General features: G+C 37.5%; 1 protein-coding gene across 2 annotated transcripts in view; it reads left to right on the top strand.

The window, feature by feature from the left end:
• The window catches only part of LOC140482293 (bile salt export pump-like), an 83832-nt gene that overhangs the window by 53939 nt on the left and 15425 nt on the right, over window positions 1–14468 (top strand). Inside the window, exons 16-25 of one of the 2 annotated variants that reach the window (XM_072579529.1) lie at window positions 2628–2798; window positions 3317–3518; window positions 3641–3722; window positions 6056–6176; window positions 7079–7240; window positions 7330–7434; window positions 8217–8378; window positions 12158–12361; window positions 12453–12694; window positions 12789–12945. In XM_072579529.1, the coding sequence (XP_072435630.1) occupies window positions 2628–2798; window positions 3317–3518; window positions 3641–3722; window positions 6056–6176; window positions 7079–7240; window positions 7330–7434; window positions 8217–8378; window positions 12158–12361; window positions 12453–12694; window positions 12789–12945 (1608 nt within the window). The remainder of the gene's footprint in view (window positions 1–2627; window positions 2799–3316; window positions 3519–3640; window positions 3723–6055; window positions 6177–7078; window positions 7241–7329; window positions 7435–8216; window positions 8379–12157; window positions 12362–12452; window positions 12695–12788; window positions 12946–14468) is intronic. The other variant, XM_072579530.1, reaches the window with a different exon arrangement.

The following is a 14468-nucleotide window of genomic DNA, read 5'->3' as shown; positions in this document are numbered from 1 at the left end:
TACATCAAGATCTGGTTTAATATTTTGTGTCAATTCTGCTGGTACATTCCATCCCCGGACATTTCATTAACTTGTGTCATTTTGTATAGCCCAAGCATTTTGGTTATCTTAGTTTTTTGCTGAAAACATAATTTTTAAAAAGAACTTATTTGCTATAATAATTACACACCAAACCACAATTATACACTGAAAAGTAGAGATACTCTTCCCTAAATACCTGCAGAGTTAATAGTTCTCTTGCTGTACCCCTTTTCTGTATGCTTTTTCTATATCTGCAAAAACAACACGTCTCCCCATTTCTAACATGAATAAATGAGAAGTGATCAGCTCCTCTCTTTTAAAACTCCTCTTCGTATTTCACAAATATAATAAAACAGAAATTTCTGGAAAATCTCAGCAGGTCTGGCAGCATTTGTGGAAAGAAACCAAAGTTAATATTTCAGAAACAGAGGCCCTTAAATATTTTCATTTCTTTTTAAGCAGACATCTATCACACTGTCACACTTTAAACGAAGAATAATTAATTCCATTTTTAAAAAGGTGTAAATTCCAAAGTTTTACTGAGTGAAAAAAGGGGAACTTTATTAGCCTAAAAAAAAATAAAAATGTGACATCAAACTCACACAAAACAGGTAACAATGTCCATTCAGACACAAAAGTAAAGGTCACCACTGTTAAAGGTCTTTGAGTATTTGGAATATTGAATTTTAAATTTGAGTCCTAACTGTTCAGCTGTCACTTTGTTTCTTCTGCAGTGGTGAAAGTTGTAGATCTTGAGTTCTCAGTGAGTAGTTGTTGGTCTTTATTATTTAATCACCAGGGACTGGATTTTGAGGTCAAGAGAGGAGGGAGAGAAAGGAGCTTTCGGTATTCTTGCTGCTATGAGTCCATGTTGCTTTCTCTCTCTGTGCTGCTCAAAGCTACTGACATCTGGTTCATTTTAACAATCAAAATGTAGCTCCATCACCTTTTTTCAAATTGAATATTCCACAGATAATCTTTCATCTCCCAATGCATGAATTTGTCATACAAGTGTCAATAAAACAAGTGTTGCAAACTTGTTGACATCTCAATGAGTTTCAGGGACTCTTGATTAAAGTGGTAATTCTGATGAGCCAGTTTCATTGTGTTTGTGCTTGTCAAGTGATCACAGTAGCTATTTTAAATCATTAGTATCCATAAGACCATAAGTTAGGACTCCATCTTAAAACTATTTTAAGTCCATGCAAGTCTCAAGTATTAAAGTCAAGTGACTTCCTTTCAATTATGACAATATATTTTGGTAATAGCCAAGATAGTTTTGCAGCCTAGAATATTTGAATAATGTACCGTGCTCTGAAAACAAATACCTGTTCTATTAAATTTAATTGTTGCTGACTATATGAATATTTTTCCAAATGCTTTCCAAAGATTATTAAGGGTGGAGAAACAATGAGTAGAATCTACCCATAGTGGTAGGGAAAGTAATTGCAATGGGTTGGATTCAGGAGATAAACTACCTCTTGCTGGCACCACAAGAATTAGATTCTGGTTGGGAAGGCCTAAACTGAACCTTCCTCCTCTGCTGTCAACTAAGGCCCTTACATGGTCAATTAATAATTAACTCCATTCCCAGTAGATGAGAACATTGGCAGCCTTCCTAATATGTAAAGCAGAACAGGCTGCTCATTGGGTTGCGGGGGCGAGGTGGTTTTGGGTGCTCCAATCTAGGAATAATCAGGGCATGGAAAGATGTCAATGTTTGGTTGTTGAAAGCCACCCCTACACTTTCTTGCAACCCACAAGCCTCCCTCTTAATGTGACCCCCACCCTGAGTCCCTCCTGATAAGTGATCAACAGTACCAACTGCTCTTGCACATCTGCATTGCTGCACTTTCAACAGTCCTGCATCTCATGGGTGCTGTGGCTTGTGATTGCCTGGATCCTGCAGGCAAGGCAGAGCATCGCTACCGTAGGAAGTGATCCAGCCTAATATAGCAAGATTATCATTTAGGTGCCTGATAGACAAAGAATACGCTGGATGTACCTGTCCATGTTAGTGATCGTGGTCATGGTGACTGTGGTAGTGGTCATGGGTGAATGGGTGTGATGGAGGGTTTGGTAGCACTTTGCAAAAACCACATTTGAAAACAAAATTAGAAGATTCTGCCCAATTTTCCAGCTTTTATCACAATCTTAACATTAAGTAATAAACCTGGCACAGATGGTGACACCCACATCCCAAGAGTCAGTTTCAGATATAGTAGTCTAGGAGTCTGCTTTTCCCAAGCTAAAGAAAACCTTGTCAATGCCAAAAAAGAAAGCCCTAAGGGGCAACTATGTCATGCAAAAGGTGGTGTGTGTATGGAATGAGCTGCCAGAGGAAGTGGTAGATGTTATTACAATTACAACATTAAAATGCACCTAGACGGGTATATGAATAGTAAGTGTTGGATAAGTTGTTTCTGTGCTGTATATCTCTACAGCTCTATGACTGTGTTGTGCCATTTTTCCCATTTCCCACACTGGACATTTTTGTGCATCAGATTTACGTTGTGTAAGTGTTCAACTAAGTACATATACCATTCCTAAAGATATCATGTTTGAATATTGCTACCTCTAATTCCCAACTCATTTAATTTTTTCAGAAATTTGACACCCTCGTTGGTGAAGGTGGAGGCCAAATGAGTGGAGGACAAAAGCAACGCATTGCTATTGCTCGAGCTCTTGTCAGAAATCCCAAAATTCTGTTACTAGACATGGCAACTTCAGCACTAGACAATGAGAGTGAGGCTGTTGTTCAAAATGCATTGGATAAGGTACATTTTTATTACAAAAATACAGAAAAACCATTGGCTGATATCTCTTCTTAAAGTCACTTTAGCTTTTGAGCCACCCTAGGTCCTCTATTCTTGTGAATCTGGCCTTTATTGAAAACGTACCTAGCTCGTTCCTCTTCATCCTGTTGTCAGTGGCTGCATCTTCATCAACTTTGACTTCATTTCCATGACTTCTCTCCCCAAACCTCTCTGCCCCGTTTACTCTGTACATTGATCTCTTTGATCACATTTTTGGTGACTAGTCTTCATTAGTCTTGATGGTCTTTTATCTTTATATTTTTCAGAAACATGTTTGGATGTATTTCAACTTTAAAGTTGTGATTTAAAGGATTATTGTTTTTGCTGATGTTCTTATTGTTATTTTGTATGATTGTTTGACCAGTTCCTGTTGCTTTATATAAGTTAACTAATGAAGTAAATAATTATATTGAATTATCATCTGAAAGAAACTAAATTCAGAATTTCTGAAAGCATGTTGAATTCATTCCTTTGCAAAGGTTCGGTTAGGTCGAACAACGATCTCTATAGCACATCGATTGTCCACAGTAAGAAATGCGGATGTGATAATTGGCTTTGAACATGGAAGGGCTGTAGAACAGGGAAAACATGCAGAACTACTCAAAAGAAAAGGGGTTTATTTCACTTTAGTAACTCTACAAAACCAGGGAGATAAAGCTCTCAATGAAAAAGCAAGACAAAGTAAGAATTTTTTTGTGCAACAATTATTTTCTTTCATGTTGAAAACAAAAACAATGTTTGATTAATTTTCTATTGATGGGTGAACTATTTTTGCTAACTTGCCATGCTTACTCATTTCTTAGTGGCAGGAAACGGTCCTACTGAAGAGCCAAAAATTGAAAAGCAACAGTCTTTTAGAAGAGGGAGCTATCAAGCAAGTTTACGGTAAGAAGAAAACATTGTACCATGGGCACCTTGGAACAAAATTTTTCTTAGTTTTTAAATAAGTGCACACTGAGGGAACATTATTTCTGGAAATCACCAACAAAATTTTATAAGGGACCAGATTGCCATTTTAGGGCACATTACGTTTGATTGGTCATTTCTAAGCTCCCTGACAACTGTAGTTTGATTCAGCTCTACTATTGCAGATCCGCTTAAGTGCCAACACCTCACATGTGTTTTACATTCTAAATAACATTTCATAATGCATGCAGGTAAATGGATGTCAAGCTACGCTTAGTGAGAACTTTCATATTTTTGTCTCGGTATCTATTGAAACATTTCAATACCAGTTGCTGAAAAACATTTCCTCCCTCACTGCAAGGAAATGTTGCCAACAATGGCTGGAAATATCCTCAGTGCAATAATTGCTGACACATGCAACTGCACATGTGCACTGATCCAGACATGTGCATGCACACAATTCCAGACATTATGCCATCACATTGAATACACATGTGACATAATTGAAAAGCGTACAAGCTTTTGAAATGGGGTTCAGTGGCAGAGAATCAAGGCACGGATGGAGTAGTGGATAGAGAATGGAGGGAGAGAATCAGGGTGGTTGAGTGAAGAGCAAGGGAGATGAATGGGGGGTGGGAGAGCTCAGTGACCTCCCTATGTCCTAAAGCCCATGTCCCAAAACCCATCCCCTTCCCCCCAACTCTCCCAAAATGTTTTAAAGTGCAGATGGACTGGTGTCAGCAAACACAGCCTATTCTGGCAGACATTTATGGAAAGATTGGTGAGATGGAATGACAGGGTACCTCTGATGGGGGAGATCAAAGAGACATAATTTTAAAGTTAGAACTATTCCTGTCAAAAGGATACAGTACCAGAATTTGTAAGTTTCAGGTGGTCAGTTTTTTACATGGACCAGCCAACAAATAGGGTTCCATGCCAACAATGTTCCCATTAAAAACAGGCTGGCATTAAGACACCATCTGGCCTCATCAAAAATCTTTCTTTGAAAAGATGTACTTTATTACCTTATACATTCTGAACAGCATCCAGCAATCCATTGAAGAAGGCTGCAATTATAATTGCACAAGCCCCATATATGTACACAAGCAGTGTCTGTTACCTGTATTATTGATGGAACAGACCAAGAAACACCAAGCGTGTTTCCCCTCACTTCTCCTTCTCCCTCTGCCGCTGATGTTAAAGCACATGATAACATCATCGTGTACATGCAAAGTATAGATACTGGCAAAGAAGGAAGCAACTTGTACCAATATCTCCAAAGATTTTCTTTGATCACGGGGAGATCAGTACTGATTCCAGTTATCACCTAGCCATTCCAGGAGGTTGGCAATACTATCCATGAGTCATTTTATTATTTCTCCAAAGATTTCCCTTTCTGAAAATCTAAAATAAAAACAAAAAAAAGAAACTGCTGGAAATTCTCAGCAGATCAGAAAACACCTATAAGGAATAGAGTTCATGTTTCAGTTTGATTAATTGTTTCTAATTCTCTCTTTGCAAATGTCATGCGACTTGCTGAGTATTTCCAGCATATTCTACTTCATGAAAAATTTCTTTCTCATGACCTCACCAGGATTGCCACTGCCAGGCCCTTTCACACCTGCTGCATGCAATAAAATGGAGAAAAGACCCTTGATTTTCCTCTTCTTTATGTTAATGCCATTACCTGGGGTCACCTAGAGAAAGATTGCAGTGGAACTGTGCTGAAGAGAACTGTCCAGACCACCTCCAACAATTAGACCACTGAATTTCCAAACCCCTGCTAAGTCCCATTGGTGGATTCTGATTTACAAGCTTTAGGATATGCTTACTCCATTTAGGATTCAATCCAGCTTTCAGCACTGCCCTTTCACTTTTCAGAAAAATCTTGCATACAATGTAATTCTTCTACTCTTGGTCTTCTGTAGTATCTTTGGACTACTGCCTACTTTAAGTTAAGTAGCAGTTCAATAAATAAAGCAGCATGCTAGGAGATGATGCCTCAGTTATGCATTATAAAGCATTCAAGCTTTACAAAGGAAAATGTTTTCCTGTAACTTCCATTTACAGGCTGTGTGCATCAAGAATGATTTTACACAAATGCACATTTTGGCACAATATATATTTGTATCTAATTGGCTTTAACTTTGTTTATATTAAACAATAGAGAGAGCTCAATTTGACAATGATAATAATAATTAGATAAACACTTTTTTTCTTAATGCTTTCCAAATAAACAAATTGAACTTTTTGCTATTTTAAGATACAGATTGAAAAATGTAACTGTATTAGAATCTATTAAATATCTGCAGATCCTCAATTCGCCAGCGTTCCAGGTCTCAGATGTCAAACCTACTCTCCGATTTGTCTACAACTGGAGATGTTGCTTCAACAGCCCGTTGTTCCTCTGGGTTTCCTGGTGGTGAAGAAAAGGTTCGAAATTCCATTTATTTACTCAGAAATCTATTGCCAATTACCCGATTTTAGATTTATTATTTGAACAGAAGGAAAGTCACTCGGGATTTTAAGTTTACAATAAAAGATTAATGATCAAGTGTTCTAGGAGAATAATTGTACTGGCAATGAGCAGAGTACACAATAAATTTATCAGAATCCAGCAAGTCTATGCATACATTTCTGTCATGTCTTATTCTGTGATGTCTTTGCATCTCTCCTAAAGTACATGTCCCAGAACTGGACACAGTACCATGGCTGAGGCAAAACAAGTGTTCAATACAGGTTTACTTAATTTCCCTGCTCTTGTACTCTATTCCCCTACTGGTAAAAGGCAGGATTCTAAATGCTTCATTAACTACTGTACCAACCTATACTGCCATCATCAATGATTTCCGTCCATATACTTTCAAGTACCTCTATTCCTGTACCTGCTTTTGAATCATATTATTTATTTTACATAGTCTGTTTACATTCTTCCAAACAAAATTACTTCACAATTTATTGAATTTAATTTAACATAATAACTTCTCTTTTTGACTCTGGTTTTCTATAATCTATGTATTAGTTTGACAGGGAATATACAAATCTTAAAGTGAGAATTTAAAAAATCATCAAAAATTTAAATCAGCTTCAATTGTCCTTCACTCAAAACTGAAGGACACTCAAGAATCAATGACATTTCAACAATTAGATGGGTTTTGATTGAATTCACAATAATTTTCAGCAAATTATACAATTTTTATTGCCAGTACAACACTCTGCTTATTCTATCACATCATAAAATTTTATTTTTTTTAATAGCTGCCATCCTGTAACTTGTCTATAAATTTAATTGGGACAATTGAATTATAATCTAAAAGAGATTTTTTTACAATAAGGGCATAGAGGAGGAGGAGGAGAATATTAAGCCTGCACCAGTGACTAGGATTCTGAAATATAATATTGCTGAGTGGCCATATATATTGCTTGGTTCATTTGGTGCTGCTGTTAATGGTGGTGTCAATCCAGTCTACGCAGTGCTGTTCAGTCAGATACTTGGGGTAAGAAGCTTTTTCCCATTTTACCATTTGGTCAATTTGAATAACACAATCCAAACTAAATGTAATAATTGTCTCATTTATTTCTCCAGACATTTTCCATACAAAATGAAGAACAGAAAAGGAATTGGATCAATGTAATATGCTTATTTTTTGCCATTGTTGGAATGGTATCATTTCTGACACAATTCCTACAGGTATAAACATATTTCCTTATGATAATGTATTGTTTTTTCAATTCTGACTATTCCTGCTGATTTTTTTTGTTGATCCCATTGAGCTTTCGTGTTTTGTGGCCTCACTATCTGCAATAAAATCTTCAGATCAGAAGTAGTATAGGTGAGGAGCAACTTTTTTATGCAGACTGGTTCATGTGTGGAATGAACTTTCCAAATGAAGTGGTGGGTGTGGGTACAGTTACAATGTTTAAAAGACATTTGGATAAGTACATGAATAAAAAGCGTTTGGAGGGATATGGGCCAAGTGCAAGTGGATGGGATTAATTTAGTTTGAAATTATGGTCAGCATGGCCCAGTTGGACCGAAGAGTTTGTTTCCATGCCATATGATTCTACAACACTATGACTCTCAATGCAAGGACAGGTTCTGACTACTTCACCCCATCAAGATATTATAATTCCAAATTTGAAAAATGATATTTGAAATTGATGTTTAGCATGTCCACCATTGATCAGACCCTTGAGCAGAATATGAGCAAAACAATCAATTACTATTGAACTTTAGGCAATTTTGTATTTTCAATTCTTTCTCAAAGGAATGTAACATAATCCATCCAAATTAACACTAGTTAGGAATTTGACATTTTGGATGAGTAATTTGCATCCCATTCGATCCCTGATCCATATATTGATAACCTTCCATTGTGCCATGTAATTTTCCAATATTTTTAATTCTTCCTGCATTGCTATTATAGTCTGTATATTCTTTTCCAAAATTGGTTTATTTTATTTTTTGTATAGTGTTACTTTTTCGCCAAATCTGGTGAAAAACTGACACGAAGACTACGGAGGTTAGGTTTCCAAGCAATGTTAGGACAAGAAATTGCCTGGTTTGATGATCACAAGAACAGCCCTGGGACACTAACAACAAGACTTGCGACAGATGCTTCACAAGTTCAAGGGGTAAGATAATAATTTCTGTCTGCAATAACAAAAGTATAAAGAAAATCATAATAAACATTAGAGAAGGCCAAAATGCTACAAGGTCTACCTCATGAGTTCATGATTTTATTGAATAGTAAACTGATCAATGAATAACCTCAAATGAGGATGAGATTAGGTGACTGGCAGACAATGCATGCTTACAGTCCATAGATCGTTGTTGGCATTAGGCCAATGCTATTTAATACTGGATTAGTGGTGCTGGAAGATTTTCCAGCATCTGCAGTTATTGTTTTTACCTCTATGCTATTTAATGCCTAGCTTCATTAGTCTGCTGCCATGGCTTACAAATTCTACATGATTGCTCTGTACTATCTGTATTCAGGTTGTAAGTTTACAACCTGAACATCAACCTGAGCTATAAATCTTCTCAAAGATTGCACTGTTTGTATTGTAGTCATAAATAAAGCAATCAGAGATCTTCAAGTAAATGGAATCCATGTACCATGTCTGTGATATAGAATGTCATTGCATGGTGTCAGGAATGGGATCATTGCTACATGGTGGCAGTGATGAAATCATGGTGCACTACATGACGTACAGTAGTGGTTGTTTATTTTAAAGTAAAATAGCAAAACAAATCAGATGGCCATACAGGGTTGTAGACCAACGGACCAATCAGAGAACAAAATACAACAGCAATCTAGAAGTTCTCACAGTATAGAAAACAAAATAAAATGAGGTTTAATCAAAAATTTAAATTCACAGAATCACAGAGGTGTTATGGCCAAGAAGAGGGCTATTCAGCCCATTATGTATGCACCAACTTTCTAAATAAGCATGTTGACTTAGTGCCATTCTCCTGACTTTCCTCATGCCCTTACAAATTTACCTGTTCAAACAATCTTCTAATGCCCTCTTGAATGCCTCAGTTACACCTGCCTCAACGATACATCTAAGCAGTGCATTCCAGACACAAAATACTCATGGTACAAAAATATTTTTCTCACATCTCATTTTCTGTTTCAGAAAATCACTTAAAATATCTATGCCCTCTCATTTTCAGTCTTTTATCATGGGAATACTTTCTCCCTATCAACTCTTTGCAGGCCTCTCTTAACCTTCGTGTCTTAAGGAGTATAGTCTGAATCTCTTCAATCCATCCTCACAACTGAAGTTTTTCCAATCTGGAATGATTCTAATAAACCTCTTTGCACTCCCTCCAATGTGTCCACATTCTTCCTAAAGTGTGGTGCCTAATACAATGCACAATATTCCAGGTGACATCTCGGACTGTGAGTATATCTGTGATGACCAGTTTCTTAGAACTAGCCAGCTGATTCAAATGTGTACTATCTCAATGGCTATTTAAAATTTGAAGGTCCATTGGGAATCAGCTGTATACTGAACAAAGCTAAGCATGTCTAACTTCAAACTAAAAATCCAAAACAAAAGCAAAAGCAGAAAGCTGAGCAGAATATTACTGAAAATACATATGAAATTTTCCATTGAAATCTGATTACTGAAAAAAATCCTACATATCAATAGTGTCTGAAAAAGGCAAAAGGACAGCAGAGAGCTGGGTACTTAATTCACTGGCATGAACTGGAAGGCCACAGAACTTCTACCTGTGTTTAAATGTTTTAAGCAAAGAATGCAGCTAAGTTTCAGAGATCAATCTGTTGAGAACTAGTTAAAGAAGCTATGAAAGTACTGATGGGAATTGGTGAGAAGGGGTTACACAGAGCCAATTCGTCAGGTTTATCTGATGACAACCAGAAAGACCCCACGAGGAAATGGGAAGTCCTAGAAGATAAGCTGCGTGTAAGAGTTAATGTCCTACTGGCCGACAAAAACATGAATCATTGGAGTTTGTTAGTCAATGCTCATTACAAGGGCAATACATGCAACATTTTAGAACTGAACTGTCAGAGTGGATAATGAATTCATGATTGCCTCAACACTTCTTGAGGAGTTCTAAAAAGACCTGTTGGACAAAACAAAAAGTTGCAGAATTGATTCACTGTCAACAGATGGAAGTAAATACGAAGTCCTTGTAGCAAATACCTGATTCAGCTAAATCTATCAGTGTAGTAACCAGATCATATAAATCAAACAGGCTGTTTGTTAAATGCAATCTGTTGCACACACTGCAAACCTGTCCTTCATTCCAAGCATAATGCAGAGCATTAGGTACCAAATAACACCTATACAAGAAATCTGGCTTCAAATGTGTAGCCAGAGGCTACAATGGGTCACAGCCAAACAGAAAACAGGTGGATCAATATAGCAACAGCGGCAAGGAAGAGGCCAGGGATCTATTCACTGCAAAACAAACCCATGACAAGATCAAGAGTGGAACCAAGGGATGGGAAATAGAAGTAAAATACCATGGATGCAAACTCCACACAAACAGTCTGTCCCCATGTTAATAATGTTTAACTCTTCTATTCTTCCTGCTGAACCCCACATTACCCCAGGTTAAATGGTCTCACCAAGCGAATGGATTGCACTGTTAAATTACTTATATGTGTCATTATTGGAAGATCTAGATTATTATTCACAATAGTCCAAATCAATAGTCCTAGATCTCTGTGATAAATTTGATGCCTCTCCTTTTTGAATAATTTCTGCCAGGAGAGAATTGAGAATTCTACAAGGTTACTAGCACAGATACCAGCGACATGGATTGGAAATTCACACATTATTCAAAGGTTGGAAAATCATTGACAGTGCATTATTAGCACTGCCAAGAAGAAAGTGTTCCCCAGCACTTAAGACTCTTAAAATTGCTCTCAATAGCAAAATATGACTTAGCTGTGGCAAGGGATCAAGCTTTTAATTATTATGAAATAGTACAAAAACATGAGGTTTGGAACAAACATTTATAGTGCTCTGCTGTAAACTATCATGAGTTCCTTTCCTGCAAGCTGCCCAACCTTTCCATAATTTTAGGGGTATTGAACAAGGCCTCATGCAAGTTTAGAGCTGAAAATGTGTTGCTGGAAAAGCGCAGCAGGTCAGGCAGCATCCAAGGAGCAGGAGAATCGACGTTTTGGGCACGAGCCCTTCTTCATGCCCGAAATGTCGATTCTCCTGCTCCTTGGATGCTGCCTGACCTGCTGCGCTTTTCCAGCAACACATTTTATGCTCTGATCTCCAGCATCTGCAGTCCTCACTTTCTCCTCATGCAAGTTTAGGCTATTTAGTGCTCAATTAGGGAGTCACTTGCTGCTTGGCCACTCTTTTGTGGCTGGCAGGAGGAAGTTAGTTTGGCATATCTGTTTGTGGCTCAGGCAGAAAAGAGTACGAGTGTATCTTTCACAGGCCTCCTTTTCTGATCAGAAGCATCCTTCTGCCCTGTTGGATGCCTGCCACCCTACTGCCTGTGCATCATATCCCCCTAACACGCCGAGTGGCTTGTGGAGTTTAAATTCAGGTAATAAAATCTTGAATTAAAAGCTAATCTCTGGAGATATGACCATGACAATTATCATCACTTGCTGTTACAAATCCATTTGGTACACTGATGATCTTTAGGGAAGCAATTCTTCCATCAATATCTAGTCCGACCTATATGTGACTCCAGACTCACAGCAATGCAATCAAATCTTAACTGCTCTGTGAAATGGTGGAGCAAACTGCTCAGTTCAAGGGTAACTGGGCAACAAATGCTGTCCTTGACAGTGACAGCCCCATCCCATGAAAAAATTTAAGAAGTTATGTAAATGAACTGGTGTTTATGTTGTATCATGGATGCAATTTCTATAATGAGTTTTCTATTGTTTTTCTTTCTTCAGGCAACGGGATCTCAGATTGGAATGATAGTGAATTCTCTTACCAATATAGGAGTGTCCTTGATCATCGCTTTCTATTTTAGCTGGAAACTAACTTTAGTTATACTCTGTTTTCTACCTTTTCTGGCACTGTCTGGTGCCCTGCAAGCTAGAATGTTAACAGGATTTGCAAATCAGGATAAGCAAGCCCTTGAAGTTGCAGGCCAGGTATACTTCAGTTTATTGTCTTTTTTGATACATAAAATTTTGTCTAATTCCAACAATCATACTCTCAATTCATTATTTTCTTAATCTCTAGATTTCCAGTGAAGCCCTGAGTAACATCCGAACAATAGCTGGCTTAGCAAAGGAGAAAATGTTTGTGCAATTGTATCAGGCACAGTTAGAAGCCCCTTACAGAGCTGCAATTAAAAAGGCGAATGTTTATGGCTTATGTTTTGGCTTTGCCCAATCCATAATTTTCTTGGCCAATGCTGCATCATATAGATTTGGTGGTTATTTGGTTGTTGCTGAGAGCCTTCATTTCAGCATTGTATTCAGGTACAATTACCATATTTTAAAATAAAAAAAATTGTATCATTTGTAAGTCACAAAGTTTAATAGCTTTAAATTCAATCATGTTACTTTATTTCAGAGTTATTTCTGCCATAGTAACCAGTGGTACAGCACTGGGAAGAGCCTCGTCATACACCCCAGACTACGCAAAGGCTAAAATAGCTGCTGCACGCTTCTTTCAATTGGTAGATCGCGTTCCCAAAATCAACATCTACAGTGATGAAGGAGAAAAATGGGTATTGCATCAAATTTCATTCATAGCAAGCTAAGCTTTAACTTCAGAACGATGATGCATCATGTTAATAAGTTTCAGATTACCTATTTTAAATATAACATTTATGATAGTTTGATGCATCAAGGAACCAAAAACTGAAGGTAAGCCTTTTTTTAAAAATTGGCTAACATTCCAAACGTTATATGATGGACCCTCTCCACAGCTCATCTTGATGCAGAACACATTTGATAGATTGTTGCAATTATCCTCTTTCTTGGAAGTGATCTGCAGGAGTAAAATCAGAATAGCTGGAAAAACTCAGTTAGCCTGGTAGCATCTGTGCAGAGAAAGCAGACTTAACATCTGTGATCTACAGAGTCTAATTTGTCTAATGTGGTTGAAGGAAACTACTTAAGTGGCTCTTGCCTTAAAGTTTTAAACTGGGTAGGCAAATGCAATGATGTACAAGTGACCTTGGTGAGATGGACATTGTTACTATGATTATGAAGGAGAACTTGATGTTTGGTGTCATTCTTCCTGGTCCAAAGCTGTTTCCTCACTTGAGTCCATGTGATGTTGTCATTCAGTCAGTGCTTTATAAGCTCCTCAAAATTAACACTTTCAGACCCTTACACTCTTATTTATGTAACATCAAGCAATCAAGTGATTTATGAAATTAGTTAACAATTCTATATAAAGTAACAGAGACTGGAGGCAATGACAAAACTGTAACATTCTCTAGGAGTTGGATAATTGAGGAATTTTATGTAGTCATCATAACACTGATGTTGTGTTGAAGTATATAAGTCACTGAATCCAATAGTTTTGAGAACTTATGCCATCTGTTAGCTAATATGACAGAGTTCATATGAAATGTTTTCAACTATGGTGTGTTACAAGTTATAAAGAGAAAATGATTGTAAGTAAGTGTTCCTTCATATGGATAATGCATTTCTTTCATCCAATTCCTAAACTCTGCTCTTGAGAATCTTCAGTAAAGGAATCAATAGACAAGCAGACTGCTTGAGAGAAAGATTGGCTGGTGTGTTTAATAATAGAAGTAGATATACTGTGCACAAAGAACTGATTGTGAATTCAGTGCAGTTAAGGAAATGAAAAGGTAGTTGGGGCATGGGAGAATGGGGTTTTATCTTTTACCCTAATCAGATGCAAAATCAGAACAGTGAGTCTACTATGTGCTTAAAGCCAATGCCTGATGGCTCAAACTCTTTTCAGACCGTGCCTCATTCATGGACGTAGGAAGAGGAGAAAGTCACTTAATTCGTTAAGACTTTTTTGCCATTCAATGAGATTATGGATGATCTGTGCTGCAATACCATGTGCTTACCCTGTTTAAAACTTTAAAGGGTTGTCCCTTCACTCTGAGTCTGTGCCTTCAGGTCCTGATCTCTCCTACTAGGGGAAATATCTACCCCACATTCTGTAAGTTTCAATGAGATCCCCTATCATCCTTCTAAACTCTATCAAGTACAGACCCAGAGTCCTCAACCGCTTCGCATATGACAAGTCCTTTATTCCTGGGCT

Source organism: Chiloscyllium punctatum, chromosome 10, assembly GCF_047496795.1.
Source record: "Chiloscyllium punctatum isolate Juve2018m chromosome 10, sChiPun1.3, whole genome shotgun sequence".
NCBI lineage: Eukaryota > Metazoa > Chordata > Chondrichthyes > Orectolobiformes > Hemiscylliidae > Chiloscyllium > Chiloscyllium punctatum.
The sequence above is the reverse complement of the archived record's forward strand: the minus strand, read 5'-3'. Positions and strand labels throughout refer to the sequence as shown.